The sequence below is a fragment of the Medicago sativa genome, chromosome 8 (genome assembly GCF_051527215.1).
Source record: "Medicago sativa cultivar Bolivia chromosome 8, Bolivia_mono, whole genome shotgun sequence".
Classification (NCBI taxonomy): domain Eukaryota; kingdom Viridiplantae; phylum Streptophyta; class Magnoliopsida; order Fabales; family Fabaceae; genus Medicago; species Medicago sativa.
In genome coordinates this window covers 84,634,037-84,659,608 of record NC_140756.1, presented here as the reverse complement: position 1 = coordinate 84,659,608, position 25,572 = coordinate 84,634,037, and the positions used below count along the sequence as shown (strand labels likewise).

Here is a 25,572-nt window from a genome sequence, read left to right as displayed (position 1 = left end):
TCTGTTTTCGAGGAACATTATCTCTCAAATCATTCAAGGCCAGAAGACTATAAGCTCTAAAACCTTGAAAATCTGGGTGAGCATTGGAATTGAATGCGGCACGAACGTTGAGAGAGTGAGGGAGCTGCAAGGGATGAAATTGGATAGACGGGTATCCGAGAATGGATTTGTTGTGAGTCGAACTTCTGATGATCGAAGTCGAGAAAACAGAAAGCCTTCTCCTTAGCATCTTTCTTTAACTCTAATCTTTCACTAACAAACAAGAAGTTCGGATCAAGATGCACGATTTGCCACAAGAAGATTGGAAACACAAACCCTCTTTGACATTACAAAACCACTCAAGTGATTTTTTATGTTTGTTAAAAATATAACCTTTTTCTATATAAAAAAAAAAAATCAACCAATTTATTTGACCTACCATCCTTATGAATCTTACACAAATGTAAAAGGAAAGGTGAAATAGTTCTAGCCATTTTTCATTATTGAAGAGGCCATCATCATCCTCCCAGCACACACAAATTAGTTCTGTTCAGCTGAGTGATCAACACTAGTTTCTTGAAAAGAAATTACATAAAAAACAAGATTTCCTCATTTCATTTGTCCCAAATGAAACTAATTTATCTATTAGGAATGAACTACCGGGACATTGTGAGAGACTGTATAAAAACCTTTAGGGCAAAACCGCTTACAAAAAATTACAAATTCCAGAAAAAAGAGTACTAAACATGTTAGTTATTTAACTGAGCTGACCTACTGGAAGATCTTTGCTTCCTTCAACTAAAAATGGAATTGGCTTCTTCGGGGCAGGCAGTCGTCCAATGCTATCAACTTTATCCTTTTGCTTTGGAGGAGGTCTAGCTGCTTTAGGCAACAATCTTCCTTTCTTCTCAAACCACTCGGGCTTCAACAGTGCCCGAAAGCCTAACTTATTGTAATACACCTTTTTGACGGACCCACCAGCCGCTTCAACTGCTTCCTTGGCCCTGACAGTGACCCTTGTCACCTGTAAACTCAATATGTTATAACACATCCCTCTTTTATGCCTATAAAGTTTATGACTGTATAAAAACTACACCTTAAGTGTTTAGAATTGAAAAAAGTATCAATTTTACATTTATTCATCTCATTGATAAACAAAAGCATAACATGTAATCATAATCTCATACTATATGAGTTTAATTCTTTATTTGAAATTCAAAATGGAAAATACCTAAGTTAGAGACAATTAGCAAGTAAACACTGAAGATATAAGAGCTATTCCAACCCTTCATAGCAAAATCCAAATTACGAAACCTCAAGCCAACACTTTGTCCTTTATCCTTAGACACCATAGAAACTTTATATACCATTCATGTTGTCAAAGTTAAAACAAAGGCAAGAATGGTGATTAGTTATGAGCTTAGGACCAACGGCTAAATTCATGATATTAGACAAAGATAAGTTCAAAAAAGTTAAAAAGTATTTCTAAAGATTTAAGTATCAAAAGGCATTGTAGATTTTTAGTGGTCCTCAAAAACACTTTTTACTTAGCCTTCAGATCAAAGTATACATACCTCAAGATGAATTGGCCATTGGATTTTCTCAGAACCACGCCCCATCAATCTTACTCCATCTTTAATTTGCTTCCCAAGTACCCCTGCATCCCGTGTATGGTAATAATAACAAACAAAAGAATGAGAGGGAGCACATGAAGCAAACAAATTCATTTTAAGTGAGGAAGTGGTCACAAAAACCTTGAGTGTTTTCATTGTGATCAATTTAGAAGAATCTATCTTGGCTGCATTGATAAACGTTGCAATTTTTCCCAAACCTATTGGCTGCAAAAGAAGAAATAAAACAAAAATTTTGAATATAGCAATACATATGACTAATATATTGAGGAACAAAGGGGAAGGATACCAAACAGGGTAGGTCCAAAAATATGAGCTCAAACCACGACTAGGGGCTTATGACTACTCTACTCCACATAAACATATCTAGACATTAAAATAAAAATTATTAAGGAATTAAATTATGCACACAATTATTTAATACAGCTTGAATAGGCCCCTAGAATACTTAACGCTCATAAACCTGAAGGCTCAAATATATCAGCCAAAGTGAACTACACATTTGGAATTATGTCATTCTATATCAAAAATCACACACAGTTAAAATACATTCGATAAATATCCGTAAAATGTCAATACAATAAAGTATAAACTTTGACGTATATTTGTTGCCGGCATTCACATTACTTTTTAGTGCATATCATACTTGGCAATTGACATGTGGAAATAAGAGGTTTATCAATCAAAACTAACACAGTTAAGCCACACAGCCACATATGTTTACAGAAGATTTCAGAGTCATTGAAAGAAAAATCTTATCTTGCATGTGATGTCTTGTAATAAAATTAAAACCTAATATTTGCATTAAGCATAGCACTTCAGCTTCACAAGGATGCTCGGGTATGTTTCCTTTTTAATAATATTCCTGGAGATATGGTTTTCTTTCTTGGAATGGAAGTCAAGCAGAATAGTCTTTATTGGTTTTAATAAGTATGCAAAAGAAATTCTGAAAAAGTCTCAGATGGAGAACTCCATAATTGCTCACAAGTAACCACCGATAAATCTCAGAATTATAATGTTCAAAACTATAGGAATTCCACAATTATAACTAATGAACTCTAGTAATATACCAAGGCATATTTTCATTTTCCTGATGCAGCAAACATTAGGTAGCCAATGGTCAAGTTCCCGGTTAAATACAAAGAAGAATCATTAATCAAAAACAAAAAAAATTTATAGACAGGAAAAGGTATACCTGAAAAGTGAGGCTAAATGGGTTCTTGAAACCACGTTTGGGCATCCTACGGCGAAGAGGGGTTTGGCCTCCTTCGAACCCCAACTTTGAAACTTTCCTGGCTCTCTGGCCTTTGTGACCCCTCCCAGCAGTCTTTCCCTTTCCAGATCCAATACCACGACCTTTCCTTGTCTTCTGTTTTCGGGGAACATTATCTCTCAGATCATTCAAGGCCAGAAGACTGTAAGCTCTAAAACCTTGAAAATCTGGGTGAGCATTGGGATTAAATGTGGCACAAACGTTGAGAGAGTGAGGGAGCTGCAAGGGATGAAATTGGATAGACGGATATCCGAGAACGGATTTGTTGTGAGTTGAAATTCTGATGATTGAAGTCGAGAGAACAGAAAGCCTTCTCCTTAGCATCTTTCTTCAACTCTAATTTTTCACTAACAAACAGGAAGTGTTACTTCCAGATGGTAATAACTTCAAACCTTAAAACCAACCAAAATAGAACCATAAACAAAAATGCTAAAAGAATCAGATAACATGCATCAGACATCGGTTTATTACAATTACAATTCCAAATAAAAAATAAATCATGTAGAATCCGAATCCAAGTTTCCAATCAACAAAAACAAGTGAGGTCTGTATACAACACTCAAGTGCCAAAATGTACAACCAACAATAAAATCAATAACCATAACACGAAAAAGTAAAACCAGGTGCAAAGTTACAAATGCAGATAGATAACAGGTAAGCATCAAAGAATAGAATTGTTTAATGTGATATCATATTTGTCACAAAAACACAATCTAAAAAATAAAGAGGTTCATAACCAGAAACACGGATTTCTGATTCACATTACAAAGAAATGAAATTTCATTTAAGCATCAAATAAAACCCCTAAAATGCAGTTCTCTTAATTCACATGATGACACTCTAGAAACCTACACAATAGTAAAATCTCTTTTTGTAGCTAATAACTCAATCATTTTAGACTTGCCATAATTCCAATTTCTTGGATGAAATACATGTACACCAATGTGAAGGTCATTAACATTATCAACATTTTCATTATCATCATCATCATCATCATTTAACAGGATTCAACCAAGTTAAATTAGCATATAACCACTTATTCAATTGAATGGCAAGGATTAAAAACATATCATATGTATTCTCATTTTTCCAGTAACAAAAAATAAGAATAAGAAAAGTAACAATAAATTGAATCAACAAAATAGTAATGAAATTAGGAAAGAAGAATAAGTAATTAGCAAATTAGATAAGAAGAAAGAAGGAGCAATTTTCAAACCAACCTTCAATTTCGTTTTCCGGTAGAGAGATGGAGGTTGGGCGGGGACGCGAGGTTAGGGGAGAACTGAGAAGAAGAGAGAAACACGACCGTGAGGAATGAGGTTAGGAAAAGTATTTTTTATTTTTATTTTTGCTTTAACTGGGGTGGGTATTGGACTATATTTTGGGATGGCGTGATGGTTACCGGTGGCGCAACTAGGTGGGAGAATGCTGAGGAGGAGAAGAGGAGAATGCTCCGCGGGGCTCAGGGAGGCTGCTTGTCGCGGCAATGAGAGAGATGAAAATGAAGAGTGTGATGTAACCATTTTTAAGAGAAATACTTGGTTTGGTTGGACACGACCCCAAATCAAAAGTATACAGTTGATATGCAAGGTCGGGTTTAAACCACGACCACCACAAAAAAATAAAAAAGTATTTGGACAATTTAGTCTCATCACTTAATATCATTTCTCTTTTAAATTTTATCAATCATGAGTGTGTGTCTAAGGTGCGTTTGATTTGTTAAAAAATAAAGGACATGAGAGAACAACTCTAGTTGTCCAGTGTTTGATTTGTAAAACTGTTTCAGGGACAGAACAAACTGGAGGCAAGGGACAGGACAAAAACTGAAATTTTTGTCCCTCACCAAACCACAGCACAACTTTTTGTCCCACATACAAGTTGTCTAAAACACCAAAATAGCATTTCGTCCCCCCAAAAGCATATAAAACAAGAAATTATTCAATACCATAAAAATTTGTCTTGTGATGTTATGCCTTGTGTTGTGCTGTTCGGCATTGTACTGTATTGTCCATTACTTACTGTTTTGCAAACCAAACGCACAAATAAATTTTATTTAGGTTTGTGCTTATGTAAGACTTGCTCCCATTTTTAAACCCTCATTCTAATTTCAGAAATGTTTCTTTTTTTTTTTTAAGGAAATTTCAGAAATGTTTTTTAGCACAATTTTCCACACAAATTGTTATGTTAACTCAAGGTTTATTTTGACATAAATAAACTCCCAAACAACACAGCTAAAAATTACACACACATCTACTTGACTGCGACGTTTAAGTTCGGCTAAAAATGTTTAATCTAACAATTTCGACATCATTAATTGAGTAAGGAGGCACGAACACTCAAATATGTAATTACATTTTAAATGGTTAGGTGAATCAAATTTTGAAACTTATCAGAATAATACTTGACTTTAAAAACTGAAAAATGTTTACAAAGTTACTTATTCATAGCCATCAAAGCCTTGTGATAAGTGAATCAACTCCTTACGAGTTGATTCAATATTTATTGGCAACAACACTAACCTTTTTTTCTTTTTTTTTGGTTACAAAGCTAAAGCAAAAGAAAAAAGAAAGAAAGAAAAAAGACAATCAAGCTCTTAGGAAGCAAGTTCCTATAGCATCAGTTTTAATCTTGTCAATGAGATCATGAGGAGGTGACTGATGTTCCAAGAAAGCTATATTTGACGAAGCCCCAAGCTTGGCCATGAAATCGGCGCAATGGTTCCCTTCTCTTAGAGTGTGAAGGATATTATAGTTGTGGGAAGCTATTAAATCCTTGATATCTTGAATAAGCACCGCATAGGCATGGAATTTAGAAACTTCTCCTGCTATGAGATTAACTGACAGTTGAGAGTCTGAGAAACATACTAGGTCCTCAATTCCCATGTTTAAGGCTAGATGAAGGCCTTTGAGGATGGCCATGAGCTCAGCTTGAAGAATGCACGTTGATCCTTGGATGAAACCGGAGAATCCCTTCAGAAATAACCCTGAGCTATTGCGAATTAAACCACCATACCCAGCCCGAATTGGAGTTCCAAGGCAGCTGCCGTCGACATTGAGAATGTGACAATTATGGTTACTGCTGTTCCATGTGACCCATCTGTCCGAACCAGCAGGAATGATGGCTGGCTGGAAGCTTTTCGCGATTGTGTCAGCTGAGTTAATGATGCTGATGTTCAAACGCGTGAGGGACCAGACCTCGTTATTGAAACACATGTTGTTTCGATGACGCCAAATCCACCAAAGACAAACAAGGAAGATGGTTGAGCGGGTGCTGTTGGCGTTGCTTCTGAGCCATTCTTGCGTGCAGCTTGTAGAGAAAAAAGTGTTGTCCGAGAACTCAAACTTGTGCCAGATTGGTTTCGAGAATTTGCAGTCCCTCATACAATGCATAAAGGATTCTTCATCTTCACCGCATCTACCACAGATTGCAGACGCCACTATGTTTCTGTAATGCAGAACAGCAAGTGTTGGGACCGCTCCATGAACAGCCAGCCATAGCAAGAATTTAAACTTCTCCGGTACCTTTAATTTCCAAATCCAAGACCACGAATTACCCGGATTAATGGTGTTCGCTGATTCGGTGGTGGAGAGGAGCCAAGTATAGCCACTTTTAGTAGAATAAACACCGTTCTTATTATGACCCCAAATGAAGGCATCTTCAACGGTGGGATTGAAATTTGCGTGAAAGTTATCAATGAAATCAGCTATGAATTGAGGGAGGGCAGTGTATAGAGATTGAGTATGTTGGCCATTGAAGCTTATCACATCTCTAACCGTAAGATGAATATCATGAATGTCAATAATCGGAACCAAGGAACCAAGGCGCCCATGGTGACACCAATTGCTGAACCAAAAGGAGGATGAACCCGAGCCTGGCCGCCAAGAATACCCATTTTTGAAGATATCTTTGGCACGGATGATAGCTGCCCAAGTAGGTGAACTATTGCTGGATACGTTCGCGTGGAGGACGTTAGGCCCTGCTGAATATTTTGAGGAAAGGAGGTTTACCCATAACTTGTTTGTGGATTGGACCATGTCCCAAACTAACTTCCCGAGAAGACAAGTGTTAGCATTTCGAGCCGTTCGAATACCCAAACCACCATATCTCTTTGGGACAGTTATTTTCTTCCAACTAACCAAATGAACACTCTTGTTACTAGTACCATGCCAAATAAAGTTGCGAGTTGTTTGGTCAATTGAATCACAAATGTTTTGCGGAAGCCAGTTTATTTGCATGTAGTAGGAAGGGATGGAAGATAGAACAGATGTAGCTAGAGCCAGTCTACCTGTTCTGTTGAGAAGACGGTTCTTCCAAGATGCCAGTCTGGTTTGCATTTTTTCAATGATGAAATTGAAATCACTTCTTTTGGGGCGGCCTTTTAGCATGGGAAAACCCAGGTACCTGCCAAGAGACGTTGTGATGCGGATGCCAGATATAGATGTGAGGTTGTTGATCTTAGCTTGCGGAATCCCTGAAGAATAGAAGGCCCTAGACTTGGAAATATTAATTTTCAAACCTGATGCCCTGCTAAATCTATCAAATAAATTATTGATGAAATGAAAATTTGAGTTTTTTGCACTAGTGAAAAGAAGCACATCATCTGCAAAAAGGAGGTGAGATATCTGGGGTCCTCCATTGTTGATGTGTATAGGCTCCCAGCTTCCTTGATGCACAGCAGTATTAATAGCAATAGAGAGCTTCTCCATACAAAGAATAAATAGGTAAGGAGAGAGCGGATCACCTTGTCTGAGACCATGGGTAGGCTTGAAGGGGGGCATTTTGTTACCGTTCCATAAAACCGAGAAAGTGGAGGAGGTGACACAATGCATGATAAGTTTGATGGTAATTTCTGGGAAGCCAAACTCGTGAAGGCAAGAGTTGAGAAAATCCCATCTGACATTATCAAAGGCTTTCTCCAAATCCAGCTTGAAAGCTACATAACCTTTCTTCTTCTTGGATTTCCTCATGAAGTGAATGATTTCCTGCAAAACAATTGAGTTATCAGAAGTTCCCCTACCAGGCAGAAAACTGCTTTGGTAAGGGCCAATAAGATTATTAAGAATAGGCCTGAGGCGATGAACAAGAACTTTTGTGATAATCTTGTAGATTATGTTGCAAAGACTGATGGGTCTAAAATCTTTGTAAGTGGTGGGTGGGTTTATCTTGGGAATGAGAGCAATGAGTGTGCTTGAAATCTCCGGATCAAAGTAACCGGTGGTGAAGGCTGAGTGAACCATGTGGAAGATGTCATCTCCAACTATATGCCAATATTGTTTGAAGAATATACAGTGGAAACCATCCGGGCCAGGAGCTTTGTAGGGCTTCATGGAGTTAAGGGCAGCAAACACTTCTTTTTTAGTGATGGGTTTAGTGAGGGAAGTTTTGTCAATGTCATCAATGGTTGGGGGCACTCCATCATGGAATACGGCGCTGGTGGGGGGTTGATGGCTTCCAAAAAAATCTTTGAAGTATTTTTGAGCTTCTTCTTGGAGGATGGAGCTATCGGAGGTCCATATGCCATTAGGTAATTGAAGTCGATGAACTCTATTTCTCTTTCTTCTTATGATAGTTTGAGCATGGAAAAAAGATGTATTTTTGTCGCCAAACTTTACCCATTGTTCTCTAGATTTTTGGTACCAGAGCATTTCTTCTTGGAAGAGGATGTGATTGTATTCTTGTTGTAACTCTTTTTCAAGGAGGGTGTGGCGAGAGGAATCAACTCTTTCTAGATAGTTTTGGACACCTTTAAGTCTACTTTCAACATGCTTCTTCCTTTTGAAAATATTGCCAAATACTTCATGATTAAAATTGATGGATTGCTCTTGAACTGAAGCCAATGCCGCAGTGATGTTGTTGTTTTGAGGAGTCCAATAATTTTTTACCAAATCCGCATACTCCTTGTGATCTATCCAAGCCGCTTCAAAACGAAAGGGCCTAGGCCCTCTTGCTAAAGGGAGGCCACCAAATCGGAGAAGGAGAGGGTTATGATCGGAGTGGAATCTGCAGAGAACCTCAACAAAAGCTTCAGGGAAGGAGACACACCATTCAACATTCGCTATGCTTCTGTCAAGTTTCTTGGAGAGAATGCGAATGCCATTGTTGTTTCGATGCCAAGTGAAATGAGCACCTGTGGTTGAGAGGTCAAGAAGGTTGCAATTGTTCATAAAGTTAGAGAAAAGAGCAGCTCTACTGTGGTGAAAAATACCGCCTCTTTGTTCACTAGGAAGAAGGGTTTCATTGAAATCACCTATGAGCATCCAAGGGACATCAATTGATTGGCCAATGTTCATGAGGTAGTTCCAAAGGTTGGGACGCTGGGTATGGTTGGGGCTAGCATAGATGCAGGTGCAGGCAGTGGTAACATTTCCACGGCTAATATTGATGGTTATGGAGAATTGGTTGTAGTCAAGGATAGTGGCGGTAGTGTTACTTGCAGAATGTTGAAAAAGCCAGATTCCTCCAGAGTGACCATTAGCTTCAATAATATGAATAGGGGTGTATCCCATATTGGACCAAAAAACAGAGAGTTTAGCAAAAGGAACATGTGTTTCAAGGATAGCCATAAAAGTTGGCTGGTGCTTCCTAATCAAATCTTTCAAGTGTCTTCTTGCATTGTTACTGAGAGCCCCTCTAATATTCCAAGAGAGAAATGTAGTGTCAAAAATAGCTTCCATAACAACTGAAAGATTGATAGGCCGAGAATGGGAAAGGGCTAAGTTACCATATCCTCCTCATGGAGGTCATGTTTGTCTGCAATGACTTTCACTTGTTCATCACCAGGGTTTAGCAAAGTGTGAATGGTGTCTTGGTCTGGAACGGTTGTATTGGTTGTTGATATGTTATGGCTGTTGTTGCTTGCTTCAGGCTGAAGGTTAGTATTATTTTGCATCATGGGATACGGTTGAGGTATGTTGTTGGTATCATTATGTTTTTCATGGTTATTGGTTAGGCTTGTGGAAAGTTTGATGAGTGGAGATCCCATGCGTGTTTGCTGTTTGAGTGGTCCTGCCAGGCTTGGTTGTTCGTGTTTGGCCAATGGGAGACGGGTCAATGGTGAGGTCAAAGGCTTGGTCATTGTAGTGGTCATCACTACGCCGTCTTTTAGTGTCATGGTTGTTAGCATTAGCGCGTGCAGCAATTGATGGTTTGGGGCGTGGGGGAATTTTTGTGAGCTGTGGGCCAGGCTTAACTTTTTGTGAGGTATTTAATAAAGCATTGAATTTGTTGTTTTTGTTTGTACCGATTTTTGCTGAATTCAAGGATGAATTGAGCGGCACTTTCTTTTTCCTGGTAACCAATAACCACTCTCCATGAAATTCCTGATTTCCCTCATAATTGGTAACTGCTTTTCCCTTTTCAGTTGGCAAAATAATAGGAGAATTAATTGTGTTGTTACCGTTTTGGGTGTCCTGCATTGAATGCGTATGATTGAGCTGATCAGGTGTGTGGGAGTCTTCCGAATTGCTGGCGGCGGGTACATGTTGGGGCGGCGCTGTCTGGGTGGCGGCGGCTGGTTTGGCTGGCTGTGTGCAGTTTCTTCCTAGATGTCCATAACATCCGCAAGTGGTGCAAATCAGGTGCAGGCCTTCATATTGAACCTTATACCAATGGCCATTCACCCAAATTTTTCCTACAACTGGGACAGTGAGATCAATTTCGACGCAAACTCTTGCGAATTTACCTCTTTCAACTTTCAGAGTGTTTGTGTCGACTTTGATTGGTCGACCGATTGCAGAAGCCATAGCTAATAGGAAACTCTCGTCGTAGTAAACAAGGTTCAGCCCTGGGAAGCGAACCCATACAACAGTGCGATCAACCTTTGCATCTGGTGAGGCGAAATCTGGTGACCAGTGTGAAACTGCGAGACAATGATCAAAAATAAGCCACGGACCACCAGATATAACTTTTTCCTTGTCGGCCGCCAAATCAAATTTCACCATATAAAATCCGTTGTCATTGTCCATGATTTCAAAACCTCCTTGAAGTTTCCATATCTTCTGCAAACGATCCCTCATGGTATGGTATCCAAGGGTTTTTCCTAGCAGCTTCACAACTATTGCATCCTTCCATGGCGTACACAGTTCTTGAAAAACAGTTGGTTCCAGATAGACTTTGGGTAAGAGGCGGTTACCATCCTCCAATTCAATACGGACAAGTTTCTTTTCGATCATGTCCTCTTTTTCACGGGTTTGGATTTCTCGGGAGGGTCCCAAGAGTTTGTCACGGAAGGAGAGCTTGGGGGTTGGGGGGTTATGGGGGTCGGGTGGCTTGTTGGTGGCTTGCAGGTTGAAGTCACTTTGGGCGGAGAAGACGAAGTCAGCACTCATTGCTCTTGTTTTGTGTGATGTATTTAGGTTACATTTAATTTTGTTTATGAACAACAAAGAGAACCTTTTTTTCTTTTCATAGTTAACGTAATTTAAACTTGCTATTTTTTTATGTAAATAAATTATCATTATTTATGTAATCAGCCTTAGTTAAATTTATATTATCATTAATCATCTATTATATGAATTAATCATTCATTTAAACTGTATTAAGCACAAAATATGGGATGAACAATAAAATATAATGTCTCATATTTGTGTCCCTATTGAAAGAAAAAAAAATAGATTTATTGAAAGGTTAGATTTTAAAACTGAAACTATTATACACAATGCAATATTGCGATGTTGTCAATGACCTTTTGGAGAAGGGTTGTTTCAATGAAAGATGTTCATTGGAACTCATTTTTAGTCCTTGTTTATCATCGTGGTTGAGTTTTAATCTTCAAACCAATAAATGTTTAACTGGAATTAACCTATTTTATTTGTAGTCACTACTGACTTATTATAGATCGATAAAAATCAACTTGTTTTCTTAGGGTCCTCTCTTCGTCCTACGCAACTTTTGAATAATTTGCGGATGTGTCTCACTACATTTCATCATCATCATCATCTTATCTACTGGTTTTCTTATATATAAGAGCTTAAAACAATGATTGATGTAAAATGGTACTCTTTTGATGGTTTTTTCATTAGTAATATCAGTCTCTTAGATTGTAGAAGACTTATAAGAGATTTTAAGTAACATTGGTCTCTTATATTGTGAAAGACTTATAAGAGATTTTAAGGATGGTTTTATTAGTGATTTTACTTGCAACATATGTTGATCTACTTCATTAATGACAAAGCTTTGATGTCTTGTGCATGGTTTGAGGTTACCCGGCAGAGTGAGTATTACTTCTCTTCACATGGAAATTGATTCTCTTATGGTTGTTGGTATATGGTCGGTAGTGGCGGATCTTGAGTTATTTTGTTGGGGTGTCAAATATTTGCAGAATAAATATTAAACAATTTTAAGAAATGATCAAAACTATGATTTCTTGTGGTGGTTCATTTGCTTAATTGTAGCCTAGGGGATTGTGGTTTAAGTCCCATCGACAACATTTTTTTAATAAATATTAAAAATAAAATAGAAACATTAAAAGTAGGAAGTCGTCCTCTGGCTCGATTGAAAGATTTTGAAACCACTGAAACAACCACGAATTATGTGATATATTATGTGCTTAATACGGAATTTATAGAAAAGTTGGGTGCAATGGCTCCTATGGGTCTCCAAGAAGATCCATTAGTGATGGTCACATTGCAAAAAGACTCGTAATTTTCTACTTTTAAGTCTTGACTATTATGATCGAGCTGATTGTTATCATGAAATTCGTCAAATCATTGTGCCAATAATCTCACTAATTTAGTTTCCAATGAGGGTCCTTGATTTTATCGAAATGCCCAACCCCCTTTCTCTTTACAACTTTTATTGGTCGATGATTGCATAAAAGAATGTCTTTTTCTAATGCTCATGGGTTGACACGATGGTGTAGAAATGAGACGTATGAGTGTAATAGTAATACTCTCAAAGTCACATGTTAAAATCATTCATGTAATTGAGTTCCCTTTAGTGGACAACGATTATGATCCTTCAAATTAGTCGGATCTTAGAAAAAAAAATCGAGATTCCAAAGAAAAATAAAAAAAAACAAATAAATAAGATAAGGCTATATTTAGGCAAAAATAAAATAAAATAAAAATTCAGCATATGATGAGTTAGAGCTAGAACTAAGAAGAGGAACAACACATCGATGGAAAATTCGAAACAAGAGAAGCCGCGACCGAAAGAGAATTCCAACCGAAGAACACGACCAATCTCCACAATCTCAACCAAACAACGAATTCGATGACGAAAGCGAAAGAAGGTTTTTCTCTTTATTTCACTTCAAAATTTTACATTAGGGCTTTGGTTTCCTCTTTTGGAAATTGATTTATGAATGAATGAATCAACAGGGTTAAGTATATTGAGCAGGAATTAACAACAAGTATTCAATGTTGGTACTTGTCCTGAATCGGTTGGTAAAGTGCAATAGTTATTAAGACAAAACAAAGATAAGACAAAATAAAACCTAGACTTGAGTGATTTGGAGAAGTTGCAAAAAATGAGCTGCAATGTGATTTCTCATAAACAAATAAATTACTTAGATATTAAATGGGTCATTTTAAGTGACATAAAAATTGAAAGGAAAGCATTTTGGCATTGCGTACATTTGACACAAAAAATATTATCATGCACTTAAGTATTTCCAAAGAATAAATTACACCAAATTCATCAAAGGATAAGGTAGAAAAAACCATATATGATGTGCTACAAATTAATAAAACTATTTGTCACAAAATGCACATTATACGCGCTAATTGGTGCATGGTACGTCATAACTTTATTTAACTATTTTGAGAAAATAAAATCATGGAAGTTTCAAAATTAGTCAAAAGTCAAAATAAAATGAATAAGAATCTACTAATTTATTTGACTCCATGCAAGTTTTAAAATTAGTCAAAAGTCAAAATCAAAGATAGATCACCCGAAAATTTCTCTCATCCTCACAATAACAATTAACAATATTGCATCCACTCACAATCTCATGCACCATGCGAGACTCAATGTCCTCTCTTCATTAGATTTCGTTCTATGAAATCTCCAAACCCAAGATTTCTTTCAAAACAAGAAAAACCTTTGCTTGTTTTCTTTTAAGACAGGATGGTCTTCAGGAGTTTCAATTCTCGTGTAGTTGTCATACTCCTTGGCCTCCTGTCCTTCCTCCACCCCATTACCTCTATCCGTCTTGGCCTTGTCCGCCTACCCTCTTCTGACCTCCCTCTTTTTCGTGAAGCCCCCGCTTTCCGGAACGGCGAGGAATGTGGCTCCACAGAAGCTGATCGTATAAATGTTGCCATGACCCTTGATGTTAATTACCTTCGTGGAACCATGGCTGCAGTGTTGTCCATGTTACAACATTCAACATGTCCAGAAAATCTTGCCTTCTACTTCCTTTCTGCTCATGATGCTCCTGAACTATTCACAAGCATAAAATCAACCTTCCCTTATCTAAACATGACGATTTATCACTTTAATTCTGATCGTGTTCGCGGTAAGATATCAAAGTCAATTAGAAAAGCATTGGATCAACCTTTGAATTATGCAAGGATATATCTTGCAGATACAATACCAGAAAATGTACAACGTGTGATATATTTAGATTCTGACCTTGTTGTGGTTGATGATATAGCTAAGCTTTGGGGTGTAGACATGGAAGGGAAAGTAGTGGCTGCTCCAGAATATTGTCATACAGATTTCACATTGTATTTCACAAAACAATTTTGGTCGGACCCGGTTCTCGCAAAGACGTTTGATGGAAGAAAGCCATGTTATTTCAACACAGGTGTAATGGTGATGGATGTGGATAAATGGAGAAAAGAAAAATATACAGAGAAAGTTGAAGAATGGATGGCTGTACAAAAGAAATCCAAGAGGATATATCATTTGGGTTCTCTTCCACCATTTTTGTTGGTTTTGGCAGGGAATATTAAAGCAGTTGATCATAGATGGAACCAACATGGTTTAGGTGGAGATAACATTGAAGGTAAATGTAGAAGCTTACACCCTGGTCCAATTAGTTTATTGCATTGGAGTGGAAAAGGTAAACCATGGTTGAGGTTGGATTCAAGGAAGCCATGCATTGTGGACCATCTATGGGCTCCTTACGATTTGTATAGGTCATCCAGACACTTTTTTGAAGAATAATTAATGAAGATATTATAAAAAAGATTGATGAATGTTAATGAAAAGGGAGGGTGTAATGAAAAGGGGGGTGTTGGATAGTTTTCTAATTCAAATTTGGCTGACAAGAAAGGAACTATATCTCCAACATCATGCAGCTTAATGGGCAGCAATATTGGAGTTGTAAATTATTTTTTTGTCCCTTTCTTTGTCTTTAGTATTTTTTTTGTTTGTAGTTATTGTAAAAGCATAACAATATATAAGTTACGCTGATTAGTCTAACACTAAAAAATTGTATAGAATTTTGATATTGTAAATAAATATTATGACATTTTTTATATTTTTATATGACACTCGGTAATTAACAGAATGATAATATGCAAGCTTCATAGGAAACAATTAAGTGTGTGAATAGTGTAAATACAATTTGTCTACTGTTGGGAGAAGGGATGGCACTAGCCATCTAAAGAGACACGCTGATAATTGCATGCAAAATAAGTTGCAATTTGTGCACAAAAAATAAACAACCCACCATTCTATTCCAACCTTCAAATCTAGGTAATACATTTATTGTTCTTCGTGACAGATATTCTTTTTTTTTTTTTTTTTGTCTTAGATGAAGTGGTAATCCATTGAAATTAAACTCACACACAACTGTGAGGTCCCGGGTTCAAACCCGAGTCATGACATCCGGCCTTGCAATTTCGGTATTTGCCAGTTGAGTTAGAACTTCTAGACTTCATGACAAATATTCTAATAGGAAAATGAGAGAAATTATTGGCACTTTTATGATGGTACAAGGACATGAGTATCCTTTTAGCATTATTGAAAATGAGGTTTTGATATGGTGCTTTGGATGGTGTTAGATGGTGTGCTCACATCTTAAACTTGTTAGTGCAAGATGGTCTTAGCATGATTAAGAATGTTATTTACAATTTGTCAAATATATTAATCACAATAATTCGAGGTTGAAATTCTTTTGTGACATAGTTGAACAAAAGCACTGCAAGATAGGAAGCTTGTTATCGAGTTTTCACCAAGGTGGGATTCTAATTTTCACATGTTATCTACTACTTCAAAATTCAAGTTTGTATTTCCATGTTATAAGAAAAGGGAGCCACACAACAGTGTTATACCTTCACATGAATATTAAGAGATAGTTGAGAAGATTTGTAAACATTTAAAAGTCTTCGACTTATCTACTCATGTAATCTCAGGTAGCAAATATACTTTTGAAAATGTGTATCTTCCAGAATTTTCGAAGGTTAAAGAGGTGAATGCTCTGATGAAACAAAATTTTGACAAATATTAGAGGCAATGCAATCTACTAATGGACATTTCTATTGTTTTTTATATGTGCAAATTACATGAGTTTTTCCAAATGACCATGCCGTTAACATATATTTTTTCCTAATCTACCGACATTTTCACATTCTCTCTTTACATAGAAAGTCAAAGGTACTTGTACCAAAAAAAAAGTCAAAGATACAATTATTTTTTGTTATTCTAAATATTATTTTATATTTTTACCCTGATTAGTGATTACTCCATCCGTTTTAAAATGAGTGTCGTTTTAGCCAATTGCACACAGATTAAGGAATGAAATGAAATAATCATTAGACATAACACTTTTACTAAATTGCCCTTACTTTATAAGAAAAAGACAAACTTAAAGTTGCAGTGAAAATTGTGTGAGAGAAAAGTTGGAGAGGGTAGAGTTGGAAGATAAAAATTAAAGTTGTATTGGAAATGAATAGTGACATTCATTTTGAAACAAAGTTTTTTTGGCTAAAGTGACACTCATTTTGAAACGGAGGGAGTACTATTTAAAATTGTTATTTTGAAGATCTTCGAACGACAAGAAATGATCTTCGAACGACAAGAAATGATCATGTTGAAGATTTGATTTGAAGAATGGTAGCTGGTATGAGGTATTTATAAAAAAAAAATTGAAAAAAAAAGTTAAATTTAGACTACAAAGTCATATTTTAATAGGTTAGTCATAGGTTGGAAATGAGCCGAGTCGAACCGAACTTGTCTAAGCTCGACTCGACTCGATAAGAATTAGTTCGGCTCGAAACTCGACTCGAGTTCGATACGAATCATTTTCTTAGCTCGAGTTCGACTCGTTTAAAATTAACAAACAACTCGTTCGGCTTGTTAGGATCATGAACCACAAAATGGCTTGGCAAGACAAATTCAAGCATGTAAAAAATTTGCTTAAAAACGTGTGCCAAAGTACTGTTTCCAACGGAAAAAATATTTTGACTAATTTAACAATCATAAAATTGGACTTTGAAAGTGATTATTACTTTTTATGAAAAAGTAAATTATCACTTTACACAGAATCGCACCCTATTGGATTGTATGTGTGGGAGATACAATAGTCTTATTTATAACCTTATTCACCTCTCAATGTTACATAAACAACCGATGTGGGACTTGTTTTCTCTCTTGTTAGACAACACACATATTATCTACCTATTTCTATGTTATATATTCAAGTTGTAATACCTCCCTCAAGATAGAATTTGGATATCCAACATGTCAAGCTTGTAATGCATATTAGAGAGCCTTGCTATCTTATTTAATACATTCCTTTTTTGATTCAGCAGTATTAGTAAGCTCAAGATTATTTAACAAATAGATATATAAACCAGTTTGCCTCACAGAGCAAGTGCTCTGTACTCTGCTTATCTAGAGACGATATGGTTGCTTGCTTCCTAGTATCGAATTCATGTGCTTGCACATATACAAACAACCAAAAATAAAAATACAAAAACACAACAAAACTAGTGTAGATAACATAAACAGAAACAACAAAAATCCACAATTAGAACTGAGAATATCCTCAAAATAATATATATATTATCGAGCTAACTCGTGAGCCAATCGAGTCGAACTATATATAGCTCAAGTTCAGCTCATTTATTTAACGAACTTAATTTTCAGCTCAAGTTCGGCTCATTAGGTTCATGAACCAAGTTCAACAAGCTAATTAGCGAATCGAGTTCCGAATTTTAGTCGAGTTAGCTCGGTTCATTGCCAGCCCTAGTTAGTCATTTTTATGCCACACTCTATGACCGCTTGCGCAGTTTTCAGTCTAAGATTTAAAGTAATATTTTTGGTTTGGTTTATGTCACATTAGTTCCTATGGCCGCGTCATATATCCTTATCAGCCAAAACAACTGACAGTTCAACTTTTGATAGTATTTTTTTGGCTAAAGTGCATTTTTCCACCCCTAACTTTCAAAAACTTGCAATTTTGGCCCCCTAAGTACAAAAACTACAATTTTGGCCCCCTAAGATTTAGCCCATTTGCAAAAGTCATCCTTTTTGCCAATAATCATTTTCTAAATTAAAAAAATAAAAAAAATTCAGAAAAAATTTTAAAAAAAATTAAAAACAATAAAAGGATAAAAAATAAAAAAATTGCAACATTTATAGGTTTTATTATATTTCTGGGTTTGTATATCATCATCCACACACCTAGAGCTGTCAAAACAGGCGGCTCGACCCGTTTAGGCCCGGCCCGATCGGGCAACGGGCTTTTTAGGGCCGGGCTAAAAAGCCCGGTTTAAATATGGGCTGGAATAATTGAGCCCGAGCCCGGCCCTATACGGGCTCCCGGGCTAACGGGCCAGCCCGGCCCGCGTGTATTTTGTTTTTTTTTTTTTGTCATTCTTTAAGGACAAAATATATTTTATATAGCATTATGATCAGTCGAATTCTATAGCATTATGATTACAGCATAAAGATATGCGGATGCAAGGAAAAACAACGTGAGAGGTGGAAGTGGGAAACTAATCTATGAGCGAGTGACATGTATCAATAACACAGAGGATAAAGATTAGAGCAAGTTTTTACTTTAGAGAATGATCAAACGTACACTGTCACTGAGGCATGTTCATACACAGTGATTAGAGAGAGAAAGATTATAGGAGAACATAAACAATTTTATTTTTTTCAAGTCAGAAGCAGAAGCAACAATAGGAAGGTAATGCACCGAGATCATTAAGTAACCACAGACAAAAAAAAATGTATTTTTTGGCGGGCTGGCCGAAGCCCGAACGGGCCGGCCCTAACGGGCTGCGGGTTTTTTCGGGCCGGGCTAAAAAGCCCTGAAAAAATTCGGGCTGCAATTATTCGTCCCAGGCCCTACATTTTATTCGGGCTTTCGGACCGGCCCGTACGGCCCAGCCCATTTTGACAGCTCTACACACCATCAAATTTCACACTTTCACTCTCAAACAGCAACCCAATTCTATTGCAACACTTTTCCATTTCCAGTACTATAACAACAATCATTACAACAACAATCTTCATTAAAAAAAAAACCCAAAAATGGCTTCCCTTTCTCTTCTCCATCGTCCCTGCATTTTCCAGCACACCCCTAAATCCTCTACTTTAACCCAAAATCTAAAACACAATTCCCTATCATTCTCACCTGTAACAAGACATCATCACCCAAACTCAAACTCAAACTCAACAACTAAACACACCCGCTAACACTCTAAAGATTGAAGCTACATGTTAAGTTCAACAATATCCAATACCCAACTCACATAGCCCCCACAGACACACAAATACAATATTAGACCAATTCAAAAACAGAACAGACCCGCAGCAATCATTTCAAGTCAATCACACACTACCCATTAGCATGTTCTACCACGAAAATACCCAATACCCATTTCACCAAACCCACTTTCACAACAAATTAACCATGTATAAGCACATCCCACAATAAAAAAATTCAATTTTTTTTCCTTGGTATTGTACCTGGATACCAAGGCTTAGGCCAAGAAGGAGTGGAAAACGAAGTAGCTTGAGGGTCTTCAAGATTTCGAAGCCAAACAAAGTCATCAACTTTCTTGGCAATTTGAGGAATGCGGAAAGCATCATTTGCCCAACAACGAGAGAGGAACATGGCTTTATCGGCGAGATAGTTTTGAGTTGAAAGGAAAGGGTACAAAGGGTTTAAGAATCAAGATGCTTTTGAAAAGAATGATCTGCGATTCATGTTTATCCTTTTATTGTTTTAAATTTTTTTTCTAATTTTTTATTTGTATTTAATTTATAATATGATTATGTGGCATTTTAATTTTTTTTAAAAATTAGTAATTACACACGTGGCATGCCACATAGGCGTTGAAAAGTCAAAATTGGCCAAAAGGATGACTTTTGCAAAGGGGCTAAATCTTAAGGGGCCAAAATTGTAGTTTTTGTACTTAGGGGGCCAAAATTGCAAGTTTTTGAAAGTTAGGGGTGGAAAAGTGCACTTTAGCTTATTGTTTTCTAAAGCGGAGACCGTTATGACAATGAGGTGCACATCCTAAGAGTCTCCAAATTAAATATGATTATTAAAGTCATGCATTTCAATTACAAATAACACAATCATCTGCAAACATCAACCACCAATATAACTGTAAAATAATACAAATCTCTCTTATTCTTCGTATACTAAATATGCATTTTTATTCATACATTTAATGCACAAACCACCAATATTTTATTTTTTAATTTTAACAAATACAAACCACCCCACACACACATATATTGTAAAGAATACACATTTCCCTCATTTTTCATGTATCAAATATGACTTTTTGAATCACGCATGTCATATGAGAATAAATATTATATATCTTATAAATACAAATTGATTATAATTTTAACCCCTATTTCAATTATGTATCTATCATCTATCAAATAATTGATTATTTTTATATAAATAGTTGCATAAAATTTTGCAATTATTTTTTATTTTGTGAGCATATTACAAATTTCATCATTTACCACTTTAAAATTACATGAGAAACATCAACAACATTGATTATTTATTCAACCTCTCATTTTTTTCATCTATTTATTTTTGTTTTACTTTTTTTTTTCACAAACGTGTAAAAGACATTGTTGCAAACATACAAGTACCAAAAATCCAAAAATTGTATTCCCCTAACTAGGGGTGTTCGTGGGTGGGTTTAGGTTGGGTTTGGTCGAACCCAAAACTAAACCAAATAGGGTACTCCGGTTTGGGTGAGGTAAAATAACCACCCGTTATATTATTGGGTGGGTTTGGGCAAACCCACTAATTTTTGGGTTGGGTTGGATTGGGTAATGGGTTATCCAGCTTTTTTTCTATTTTTTAATATTAAATGACTAAATGAAAAGTCCTCGTAATTTTGTTTTAAAATAGTACCCTACTTTTTAATTTTCTTAAAAAAAAATGTTTAACTTATTTTACTATAATTTTATGTATCATAGAATATCAAATAATAAACTCCATCATAAAATACTTGCAACAAACTAAAGTTGCACGACATAAAATTGCATTAGTATCAAAATAACCAAAAAGTGCAACATATTATTTCGTAACTCTAGTATGTTTTGATTTTCAATATATATGGTACAATGTGTATGTTTTTGAAATATAATTTTCTTCTACCCTATGAACATAAAAATAAAAAATATTAACATTATTGGGTAAATGGGTTTTTTGGGTTTGGGTCTGGTTTTACCCGAAACCCATTTATTTTTATGGGTTTTTCATTTTTAGAAACCATATCCACCCAATTATCCAACCCAACCCATTTTTTTGAGTTTTTTGGGTGGGTTTGGCCGGATTTTCTGGGTTGACCCAACCCATGAACACCCCTACCCCTAACGTAACATATATTATTGAAAAAAGTTCACCTCTAAATATTTATACATACTATATCTACGTTTACTAAAATAATTGGTGTCATATTATGTATGAGTTATGGGTGGTAGCTCATCCCGATCATATTTAGGGTCACCACTGATTCTAAGGTTTTATCCACTACTTTTGCATTTTAGCCTTTATAATAATAATAATAATAATAATAATAATAATAATAATAATAATAATAATAATAATAATAATAATAATAATAATAATAATAATAATAATAATAATAATAATCATCTATCGATCTATATTTCTATTGTAGAAAAAGCTTAGGTTAATCTTGAGCAAGTATTATGTTGTTGTGGCATCTCCAAAAATGCTTCAACATTATAAACTAAACTCAAAGTTATTATATGCTTACGTGGCACGTTTTAAAAATGATTATCATACTATTTTATAACTTTTCACCTTTTTTTTATTTTATATAATATATTTAAAAATAATAATAGAAATAAAAAATTAAATGGCAACTATGCACTTGAGCTTCATTTTCTAAAGACTTATGATGACTTAGTGAATATATTGGGTTGCACTACCTCTAAATGGCATGCTATTGTGATTGTGTGTATAATTTTTTTTTTTTGAATAAAAGACGATTTATATTAATTCAAAATTTCATGGAAGTACATTTCTTGGGCTTCTATAGGCACCTCCTCTATCCAGACTTTGTCTGGGTTAAGATGGGCTAGCTGGGCCATACAGTGGGCAACCTTATTACAAGTTCTAGAGATATGTCTAAACTGACAAGTGTCAAAGTGAGATTGCAGCTGCCGGATTACACCTATAATTTGACCCAGATAAGTTCTATCTTCTTCCTTTTCATTTTGAACTAAGCGAATGAGCCTTTGATTATCAGCTTCAAAAATCATCCTGCGAAAACCACACTCCAATGTCAATCTGATAGTATATAAGAGAGCCAAAGCTTCAGCAACTATAACATCATCAGATCCATGAACACGCCATGTCGCAGATGCTAAGGCCAGACCCTGACTGTTGCGCACCACCGCTCCAAGTCCCCACCATCCAGCAACTTGAAGATTAGCGTCGCTGTTTGATTTAGCTGATTCAGCTTCCGGCGGATTCCAGCGACGGTGATGGACGCGAGGATGAGGGTGATGAGCAGTCTGATTCCTATCTGTGTCTTTCTCAACGGAGTTAGCGGAGACATAGTCATTGATGCATCTGCTAGCTCTTTGGAATATATCTTCCTCTAGTAAGTTCTGACTCTCATGAATTCTCTGATTCCGAGCTTGCCATATGTTGTAGATAATAGAGGTTATTTGAATAATAACTCCATCTTCTAAATTAAGAAGAGCATGAATAAGCCAGTCTTTGAGGTCCATCATGGGAATGTCTAAAATCTTTAGATTTAAATTAGAACCAAACCAAGTCCTCGAGATAAAGGGACAGGATCTGAAAGTATGATCCAGAGTTTCAATTCTGCTATCACATCTAGGACACAGAGGGGTACATTGAATTCCCCTTTTCCAAAGTTCACTTCTCAAAGGGAGAGAATTTGTAAGGATTCTCCACATAATTGTTTTGTGCCTTGGAATAGTCTGAAGGTTCCATAATTTTTTCCATATAGGATTAGTTTCATTACTGACCGCAGGAGTACTTTGAGATTTGGATTTCCACATTTGAATGGCTTTATAGCCACTTTTGACTGTATAGCAACCATTAGGCTCAAACATCCACATAAGTTCATCCTTTGAACTGGGGTCACTTATAGGAATTTGTTCAATAGCAGATGAGTCAATATAAGAAAAATTAGTTTCTAACAAGTTAGAATTCCAGCCTTGACCATCAGGGGACATGATATCCTTAACCATAATAATATTAGAATTACCTCTATTGGGTGAGAGTACTTTAAAATCATTATGTGATGGTATCCAAGGATCTTCCCAAATCTTCACATTCTGCCCAGAGCCAATTCTCCAGCAAGATCCCTTTTGAATAATCCAGATAGAGTTATAAATACTCCTCCAAGCATAGCTTGGGTTTGACCCAATAGAAGCGTGTAAAATATCAGTATGGGGGTAATATTTGGCTTTGAAGCATCTTGCAATAAGAGAATTGGGGGAAGTGTGAAATCTCCAGGCTTGTTTGGCCAACATGGCCAGGTTGAAATCTCTAAGAATTTTAAAACCCATGCCACCTTCAAACTTAGATTTGAAAAGATTTTCTTTTTTACACCAATGAATTTTCCTCTTGTTGTCTGAACCTCCCCACCAAAAGGAGCATACTGCTCTTTCAATTTTTTCACAGAGGCCCTTAGGTAGGAGGAAGCAGCTCATGATGTAAGTAGGAATTGCCTGGGCAACAGCTCTGATAAGTACAACTCTTCCTTCAAAAGAAAGGCTTTTTTTCTTTCCATCCCTTGAGTTTACTCCACACCCTATCCATAATGAAGTTGAAATCTTGCTCCTTTGACCTACCAAAATGAGTAGGCATCCCCAGATATTTTTGGATTTTATCACTGATCTTAATAGGTAGATGATGTTGGAAAGCCTTTTTGAAATCCATAGAGATGTTTGGGCTAAAAACCATCTCAGATTTATCCATGTTAACTCTTTGACCAGAAGCCCTTTGGTATTCCTGTAGAATGTTCATAATAGCTTTAGCTTCCTCTTATTTGGCTCTACAAAACAAGATGATATCATCAGCATATAGTAGATGAGAAATAGGAGGGGCATTAGTAGCTATAGATATGCCAGTGATAAGACCATTATTTTGATCCCTAGCAATCATACCAGATAAAACTTCAGCACAGAGGATGAAGATGTAAGGGGACAAAGGGTCCCCTTGTCTTATACCTCTTTTGGGTTGGAAGGGATCAGTAGGCTGACCATTTATAAGGACAGAAAAAGTAACAGAGCTGATACATAACATTATAGTTTTAACAAGATTAGGAGGAAAACCTATAGCCTGGAGAGTGTTATTAATAAAATTCCATTCTAAGTTATCATAGGCCTTTGCAATGTCAAGTTTGATACCCACAAAACCATTGTTATGCTTCCTAGGTTTGTTTATGTAGTTAAAAGATTCAAAAGCAATAAGGGAGTTATCAGTGATGAGTCTTCCTGATAGAAAGGCACTTTGATTTTCATAAACAATGTTAGGAAGAATAACTTTGATTCTGTTGGCCAGAGTCTTGGTAATAATTTTCAAAAGCACATTACAGAGGCTTATAGGCCTAAATTCCTCAGGCTTAGAGGGAGTTTTAATTTTAGGAATAAGGCTAATATAGGTGTGGTTGATATCCGTAATGTCACCCTCATTATTAAGAATGTTAAGGGTATACTCAATGATGTCAGATCCTATAATGTCCCAGTACTGTTGATAGAAAAGAGCAATGAGGCCATCAGGGCCTGGGGCAGAGTTTGCCTTTAGATTCCTGATGGCTTCTTTAATTTCTAAAGCAGTAAAAGGTGTATTGAGGAAATTATAGTCCTGAATAGTAATTCTATTGTTGACAACATTAAAAATGGCATCATCATAATGATCATAGGAGCTGTTAAAAATATTATTAAAGTAATCAATGAAGATAGAATTAAGCTTAGTACTCTCCTGCCATGTGTTGCCAGAGTTGTCTTGTATACTAGTGATAGTGTTCTTTCTTTTCCTTTGACTGGCTTTTTGATGGAAATATTTGGTGTTAAGATCACCATTTTTAAGCCAATGGGCCTTTGCTCTTTGAGACCACCACAGTTCTTCTTGCTTTAGAAGCTCATCCAACTGATTCTCCAAGTCTTTAGTCTTAATCAAACTGATCTTAGTGGGAATTTCATTCTTAAGAGTAGCCAGATTTTCTTGAATGATTTTAATCTGGTTTGGGATGTGACCAAACTTGGTAACACCCTAATTGTGAAGTTGATCCAGAGTGAAAT

The 25,572-nt window shown here is 36.2% G+C and overlaps 3 protein-coding genes and 1 long non-coding RNA gene across 6 annotated transcripts; 1 reads left to right on the top strand and 3 right to left on the bottom strand.

Moving 5' to 3' along the window:
• Positions 1-519: 519 nt before the first annotated feature.
• On the bottom strand, positions 520-4,396 carry LOC146902482 (uncharacterized). Of its 3 annotated transcripts, none has more exons than XM_085735353.1 (5): positions 4,104-4,396; positions 2,806-3,219; positions 1,735-1,817; positions 1,554-1,644; positions 520-1,003 (listed from the first exon to the last, which is right to left on the bottom strand). In XM_085735353.1, the coding sequence occupies exons 2-5, from the start codon at positions 3,205-3,207 to the stop codon at positions 737-739; spliced, it is 843 nt and encodes a 280-aa protein (XP_085591479.1). In that variant the 5' UTR covers positions 3,208-3,219; positions 4,104-4,396; the 3' UTR covers positions 520-736. The 3 variants fall into 3 exon arrangements, with proteins under 3 accessions (XP_085591479.1, XP_085591477.1, XP_085591478.1); XM_085735351.1 differs by having other exon boundaries at positions 2,806-3,275; positions 4,104-4,395; XM_085735352.1 differs by having other exon boundaries at positions 2,806-3,230; positions 4,104-4,395.
• A 5,425-nt stretch (positions 4,397-9,821) lies between these two features.
• On the bottom strand, positions 9,822-11,210 carry LOC146902481 (uncharacterized). The gene has a single exon (XM_085737144.1). It carries the CDS (start codon positions 11,208-11,210, stop codon positions 9,822-9,824), a length of 1,389 nt encoding a protein of 462 aa, XP_085593270.1.
• A 2,640-nt stretch (positions 11,211-13,850) lies between these two features.
• Positions 13,851-15,308, top strand: LOC146902480 (putative galacturonosyltransferase-like 4). The gene has a single exon (XM_085735793.1). The coding sequence runs from the start codon at positions 13,951-13,953 to the stop codon at positions 14,992-14,994; it is 1,044 nt and encodes a 347-aa protein (XP_085591919.1). The 5' UTR covers positions 13,851-13,950; the 3' UTR covers positions 14,995-15,308.
• Positions 15,309-18,395: 3,087 nt separating this feature from the next.
• LOC146902479 (uncharacterized) lies at positions 18,396-20,056 on the bottom strand. The gene is made up of 2 exons (XR_015022880.1): positions 19,194-20,056; positions 18,396-18,459 (listed from the first exon to the last, which is right to left on the bottom strand). It is a non-coding gene; the product is annotated as an uncharacterized LOC146902479 (long non-coding RNA).
• Positions 20,057-25,572: the final 5,516 nt, after the last annotated feature.